The 8,008-nt window shown below is 40.1% G+C and overlaps 1 protein-coding gene across 1 annotated transcript; it reads right to left on the bottom strand.

Annotated features, from left to right (window-relative positions):
- Nucleotides 1–5,419: 5,419 nt before the first annotated feature.
- Nucleotides 5,420–7,258, bottom strand: sox21b (SRY-box transcription factor 21b; the record flags this gene model as incomplete). Its single annotated transcript, XM_084179262.1, has 1 exon — nucleotides 5,420–7,258. One exon carries the CDS (start codon nucleotides 7,256–7,258, stop codon nucleotides 6,527–6,529), a length of 732 nt encoding a protein of 243 aa, XP_084035388.1. The 3' UTR covers nucleotides 5,420–6,526.
- Nucleotides 7,259–8,008: the final 750 nt, after the last annotated feature.

The following is an 8,008-nucleotide window of genomic DNA, read 5'->3' as shown; positions in this document are numbered from 1 at the left end:
CTTCATATTTTCAAGCATGGTGGTGGCTGCATCATGTTATGGTTATGCTTGTCATCGGCAAGGACTAGGACGTTTTTTAGGATAAAAATAAACGGAATAGCGCTAAGCACAGGCAAAATCCTAGAGGAAAACCTGGTTCAGTCTGCTTTCCAACAGACAAATTCACCTTTCAGCAGGACAATAACCTAAAACACAAGGCCAAATATACACGAGTTGCTTAGCAAGATGACATTGAATGTTCCTGAGTGCCCTAGTTACAGTTTTCACTTAAATCGGCTTGAAAATCTATGGCAAGACTTCAAAATGGCTGTCTAGCAATGTTCAACAAACAACTTGACAGAGCTTGAAGAATTTTAAAAAGAATAATGTGCAAATGTTGTACAATCCTTGTGCAAAGCTCTTAGAGACTTACCCTGAAAGACTCACAGCTGTAATCGCTGTCAAAGGTGATTCTAACCATGTATTGACTCAGGGGTGAGAATACTTATGCAAATTAGATATTTCTGGATTTCATTCTTATTAAATGTGCTACAATTTCTAAAAACATGTTTTCACTTTGTCATTATGGGGTATTGTGTATAGATGTAAGAGAAAAAAATATTTTAAATCTAGAAACATGCATTTCACTGCATCTGCAATAACATCTGCAAAACTGTGTACATGACCAATAAACTTTTATTTGATTTGAGTAGGGGGTGCAAAGTTCAGGGAACTTTCAATACATTCGCTGGTTTTCCAGAAATCCTGGTTGAGGGATTTCGGATTTCCTGCTTCCGGGAATCCTCCAACTGGGATTTCGGGAATTCAGGAAAACCAGGGAATTTTATTGAAATTTCCCAGAATTTTGCAACCCTATGACTGAGCATGGGCTAATATAAATCTTCATTATTTTGTTTAATTATTTTAAATTTGAGAGTCATTATTTACAGTTGAAGTCGGAGTTTTACATACATCTTAGCCAAATACATTTAAACTCAGTTTTTCACAATTCCTGACATTTAATCCTAGTAAAAATTCCCTGTCTTAGGTCAGTTAGCATCACCACTTTATTTTAAGAATGTGAAATGTCAGAATAATAGTAGAGAGAATAATTTATTTCAGCTTTTATTTCTTTCATCACATTCCCAGTGGGTCAGAAGTTTCATACACTCAATTAGTATTTGGTAGCATTGCCTTTAAATTGTTTAACTTGGGTCAAACGTTTTGGGTAGCCTTCCACAAGCTTCCCACAATAAGTTGGATGAATTTTGGCACATTCCTCCTTACTGAGCTGGTGTAACTGAGTCAGGTTTGTAGGCCTCCTTGCTCGCACATGCTTTTTCAGTTCTGCCCACAAATGTTCTATAGGATTGAGGTCAGGGCTTTGTGATGGCCACTCCAATATCTTGACTGTGTTGTCCTTAAGCCATTTTGCCACAACTTTGGAAGTATGCTTGGGGTCATTGTCCATTTGGAAGACCCATTTGCGACCAAGCTTTAACTTCCTGACTGATGTCTTGAGATGTTGCTTCAATATATCCACATAATTTTCTTTCCTCATAATGCCATCTATTTTGTGAAGTGCACCAGTCCCTCCTACAGCAAAGCATCCCCACAGCATGATGCTGCCACCCCCGTGCTTCACGGTTGGGATGGTGTTCTTCGGCTTGCAAGCCCCCCCTTTGTCCCCATGTGCAGTTGCAAACCGTAGTCTGGCTTTTTTATGGTGGTTTTGGAGCAGTGGCTTCTTCCTTGCTGAGCGGCCTTTCAGGTTATGTCGATATAGGACTCGTTTTACTGAGGATATAGATACTTTTGTACCTGTTTCCTCCAGCATCTTCACAAGGTCCTTTGCTGTTGTTCTGGGATTGATTTGCACTTTTCGTACCAAAGTACGTTCATCTCTAGGAGACAGAACGCGTCTCCTTCCTGAGCGGTATGACGGCTGCGTGGTCCTATGGTGTTTATACTTGCGTACTATTGTTTGTACAGATGAACGTGGTACCTACAGGCGTTTGGAAATTGCTCCCAAGAATGAACCAGACTTGTGGAGGTCTACAATTTTTTTTCTGAGGTCTTGGCTGATTTCTTTTGATTTTCCCATGATGTCAAGCAAAGAGACACTGAGTTTGAAGGTAGGCCTTGAAATACATCCACAGGTACACCTCCAATTGACTCAAATGATGTCAATTAGCCTATCAGAAGCTTCTAAAGCCAATTTTCCAAGCTGTTTAAAGGCACAGTCAACTTAGTGTATGTAAACTTCTGACCCACTGGAATTGTGATACAGTGAATTATAAGGGAAATAATCTGTCTGTAAACAATTGTTGGAAAAATTATTTGTGTCATGCACAAAGTAGATGTCCTAACCGACTTGCCAAAACTATATATATATATATATAACCTACACTTTTTCATTCTGAACTTCTAACGCTAGTGAGATGGGTGTGGCTTCGACACAATGATCACAAGAGCAGCTGCTCACCGATTTGACAGCTCCAACTCAGTTCCACTTCTGGTTAACGCTTGATCTGATTGAATCCAGGCCCTAGTTCCATTTTAATTTCCCTTATCTACACGCAAGTGACCATCTGCCAATTACAGCACACGACAGAAAGGTTGTATTGCCACAAGGCTGCATGACCACTGTTCACTTAGAGAAATGGGTGTCAAACTCATTCCATGGAGGACCGAGTGTATGCTGGTTTTCATTATTTCTTTTTAATGTTGTGTCCAATTAAGACCTAGACCCCCAGGTGAGAGGAGTTCCTAACTAATCAGTGACCTTATTGATCAGTCAAGTACAAGGGAGGAGTGAAAACCCGCAGATTCTCGGGTTTGACACGTGACTTAGTTAGAGAATCATGCAGTTTATTTACAGCGGGGTATTACAATATTTAGTTTCAGACCTGAATAGAATTATACTGGTAGATGGAAGTCTGGACGAAAAGTGTAATAGCATAATCAACTGCAGACAAGCTGAGACAAGCCGTTTCCTTCCATGCTGACCTGTTGGCCATATTCACCTCAGCAGGGTCAAAGTAAAACCCTTCATTCCCCATGGGATGAATTTGACAGACAGGGATGGCCATCTCAAACACTTCCCTCAGTTCACATGTCCACATCATGCCATTTCAAAAAAATATGGTCAAACCTTGATTTATGCTGTACACCATACAATGTGTTTTTGGACTGTCACATAACAGACATACTGCCGCAGCCATTCTGGATTCTACAAGTGTGAGCCTGCATGATAGATGGTGTTTTGGTGGCCATGGTTTTGGCTATGAGGCTGAGTTTGGTTATACTGGAGCAATCAGAGACATTAAATACAATTTTGAGCTGTGATTGAGGGATTTGAGAAAGATCCTCAGTCAGTCTTTGTGCATTCAGTTTTAAGACATTTTTAGAAAATGAAATTATAATGAAATCCAATCTTGTTTATGAGCGTGATTGTTTAAAATGTTTAGGCCTTTTCAACACTGGCACTCACATTCAGGGAGTTCAGTCCTGAAAGTCTGTAATTCTATGACTTGCCTATTTTGGAATCAACTCTGGAAAAACATGTTCTAGGAAAAAAAGTTTCCTCCTAGTTATTTGCATAGTTGCATCTCCACCTTTCCCATTGAGTCCAGTTTTCTTCCATGGAGAAAAAGCATATCTATTCAAAAGGCATTTAGTCCATTTCTTTCTTTGCCGGATGACCTATTCATCAATTGTTCTGCCTTGTAGATTGCATTCTAATGCTAATCTAGCGTGTTAAATATATTTTTGTTCCTCTTTCACCGTTTTGTCATTCAGTTTATCCAGTTTTGGCCACCCATTTTATTTATTTATGCTCCTGCTTCTATTCATGTGCTCATGTATTTTTTATTGTGTTGTTTCACTGTCATGCAGTGTCAACTCACTCCATTCAAAGTGGGCTACTTGAAGGGCTTGGTGGGACAAAGCGTGTACACATCGCAGTGCTATTCACTCCGGCCAGCTGGATCGGCTGAAAAAAACCTTGTGAAAAGAAATCCTCCACAATGGACACAGAAGAAGTGCACAATGCTAACAGTTTTCCAAATACCACTGATTGCTTTCATCGCAATGAGGGAAAGCAGCCGCTTTTTGCTGAGCTCCACTTCAACAAACAACACTCTCACAAAAACCTCCCAACCCACGTTTTGTTCCCAGACAAAACCTCCTCGACCGTCTAAACGCTCCCAGTGAAGAAAAAGTTCTTTCAGGTTTCTTCCCCCTTTCCTTAAGTAAAATATAATAAAAGGGCAAAGAAAGAGAGGGAAATGGTCACAGAGCTGGTAATGCGCGCTCTTTTATCAACCTGGCGACCTTCTCAGGAGTTTTGGTCAGCAAACTGTTGGCTACACTTTCAGAATATCTTATTTCAAACCAAAAACAATCAAGTGATAGCCTAACTTTCAAGAAAACAATAATCAAAAGATATCCTTTCTGTTTTCGAAATAAAATCACACAATAGCCTATACTCTAGGCTATTGACGTGTAGGCCTATTATCTAACAAGGCCAAGCAGCAAGTTATAAAATATTGGTGTCAGAATGGGGACCAAAGATACAGATAAAAGTCCCCCGTGAAGCATTGACTTCGTTTGTTTTCAAATGTGCAGAAATAAATGAGAGGATAAATGTTTGTTATTTTTTTGTTTTATACTGCATGAAACAAGCTCAATGGCGCGTTATTTCCAGGGCGCAGTAGGAAGTTCCGTGGAGAGAAGTGATCGGGGTGTTACAATAGAGAATCCAGAGTGGTGAAAGGGTTTAATTAACCGTGTCGGAGATAATTATCCCTGGACAGTCTAAATTAGTTTTGCATAATCGCTCTGATCCATATGAATTAACTTCTTAATGTTATCTATGAGGGGTAGTTTGCTTGAATAACATGTCCAATGTATTACATGTCATAATGAGCATAAATTCAGATATCCCCGACACAGGCACACGCACACGCACACGCACACACACCACACACACAGCAGAGGTGATAAACTGTGCCATAGCTAAGAATATTGAAGTATTTTCATTGAATAAGAAAAATACATTAAATACAATGCTGTTAGTTGTGTTTTGTAATTGGACGCTGGCACTTAGACCTAATTCAGCCCTGTTTTAAACCTCAAAGAGATGCCTGTTCTACAGGCCCAAAGAGCTCCCTTTTTACTGGGAATAGAGGGCTTAAAAGAAACCCACTCAGTTGTATCTTCCTTCCTACTCACGATTAAAATTGAGATAAATCAGGTTTTGGCTCTTGATTACAATGGGTTGATTTAGATTTCCAAGTAATGCTATTCACAGCACCAACAAAAGCGGCCTTTGGAGGATACCTTACACTTCACCTGGACTGACCACGTCAGGGCAATTCAGATACAAATCTTGTTAGCAATTCAACAAGAACTACAGCGATGATTTATGTTTGTCCGCATACGCTTTATTATAATCCTTTGTTCAACAAATGAAAAGAATAGCATTTAAGAGTTTAAAGTACATGTAAGTGGTGTTAAATAAAACACAAAACAGACAACTTCATTAAGAGTTAGTAAAAACGAATGATGCTCCTTATGCACGTAAATGCAGAGGTCTCAAGAAACAAAAATGATCAGTGATAATTTTGTGTTTTGCCAATGTTGAAAGAAAGGCGAACGATTGTAGTCGAATTAAAAAACTTTTGAGCTGGTCATACTTTTAAATAAATTACATCCTATAAGCACTTCCTATTTCCTGTGCAAATGTTACAGGACAAGGTATGTCCTCTGTTCAATCGACAGGGTCACCATAATCATTCCACTAAACAATAAATATTACAGACATCTATAAAACAGTGTTTAAAAACTCAAAATATACACTGGATTTCTAGTCAAACAACCCAGTCAGTTCCAGGCCCTATCTCAAGCACTAGCCTAATGGCAAATTAACTATTAGCATCATTTATCTGTACACATTTACAGGCTTATGTCATTCTGATTGAAACAAGAAAGCAACATGAGTGTAGCCAGACGGACAAACAATTACCAATCCTTCTTGACCAACAATATAAATCATAATAGCCAGTGATAAGACTCCTTAAACAATATTGAATTATCAGATACAATATATTTAGAAAATTATGGCCAGTTCATGTTTACCTATATCTGATTTGTTGTGGGACGCAGTAAGCTAGGCCTACTTGATAACAACAAATAAAGCAGGTGCATTTGCAACAGATATAAATCAAATATGGTACCTTTCAAATGAGTATTCACATTGACACGGGCAAATAGGTCTCATACCCTTTCCTCCCCAGTTCAGTATTTCTGCCATCCTTTTGTTCTATCCCTCTGGGATTTGCCCGGTGATGGCTGAATATTAGTTTAGAGAGTTCTCTATATAAGAATTACCTTAGATAAAGGCATTAATCAATATACATACACATGTGATATCTGAGACAACGAGCACTTCATCACATGTACAAGTTTGTGCATGCATAATAAACTCTTGCATGAATATTTTTTTTCTTCACATTTAAACGTCTCCTAAATCCGATATAGCCTATCATAATGCCGCTGCATATGCAGGGTAGTCAAGTTGAGGTTTGCCCATGCCAGGCAGCAGGATGTAGGCTAGCGGTGGCTGAAGACCCGCAGAGGGCCAGCCCGTACAGTTACAGGGGATCATGTAGCCTGGGTTGCCCGGGGCTGGATGAGAGTGAGTGTGGGTGTGTGTTCCACCAACACCGCCAGTTCCAGAGAAAGCCGTGCCACCAGGGTACCCCAGAGATGGGTAAGGAAACGATGGCGAGGAAAGCTCTGACATCTTCGACCCGAGGTCAAAAAATGAATAGGGGTTCGTGGTCATGGACGGGTTGAAGAAGACTCTCGCTGCTGCGGCCGCCGCTGCCGCTGCTGCCTTGTCTGGGTTCCCTAATAGGGACTCGTGAAGTGCTCCATGAGATAGACCGCTAACTTTAAGCGCGTCGTGCTCCCCAAGATTGTAGGGGACTGGGAAGGCAAACTTGTCTTTTTTCATCAGAGTCTTTGGCTTCCGCCTAGGTCTGTATTTATAGTCAGGGTGTTCCTTCATGTGCATGGCTCTCAGTCGTTTAGCTTCGTCAATGAATGGCCTTTTCTCTGACTCGGTGAGAAGTTTCCACTCCGCTCCCAATCTCTTGCTGATCTCGGAGTTGTGCATTTTTGGGTTCTCCTGAGCCATTTTTCTTCTCTGCGCTCTGGACCAAACCATGAAGGCATTCATCGGGCGTTTTACGTGATCCATTGGTTTAGACATGTTGGTACAAAATACTTTTGGTCTGAAAAGGTAAATATCACAGACAATATGTCAAGTCTCTTTCTAGTATTTAGTGACAGTAAAGCCTCAGTTTGCCTAACACACGGTAAAAAGTTACATAGGCCTACATATATAATACAACTAAGTATTCCAATTAAAATATATTTAGCAGAGAAATATTATTGTGTGAGATAAAATGCTTCAAATAGTATATTTCCTTTACTTACGTAAAATATCAGTGCTTCATCACACCGTTGTAAGATATCCGTTTTGAAAAGAGCAATGCGCAGAATTCTGATGAGAAACTCTATAAAAGTTAGGTTCTCTGATGCATGTTGATATCCGACGAGGACAATATAGCATAGAAGACAGAAGGCAATATATCTAGCGCTGTAGTTCTTATCTTGTTTTGCTGCTATCGCCAGAGACTGTTAACCGCCACTCAGCACTTGAATCCAGCGTTTACGCAAATGGTTGATAACTCCGGGCTGCCCCATGTGAAATAAGGTTTTCAGAGGCAGGTAGTGAAAGTGCCCCAGGAGCATGCGCAGTATGTCTAACACACACTGAGCGCTCTTTTAATCCCACCCTGAGCGCGCGGAGGACTAGGGACTCCGAGGAAAACGCATCACCATATCCTTGGCTATATGATATCCTATGTGCCCTTTATAGTTAAATTAATCGTACAGTTCTTTAAAGCATATTATCATAAGGATCATTTATCACGATATTATTATATTATAATAAATT

This window comes from Coregonus lavaretus (assembly GCF_964263955.1).
Source record: "Coregonus lavaretus genome assembly, chromosome: 16".
NCBI lineage: Eukaryota > Metazoa > Chordata > Actinopteri > Salmoniformes > Salmonidae > Coregonus > Coregonus lavaretus.
This window is presented reverse-complemented; position numbering and strand designations above follow the sequence as displayed.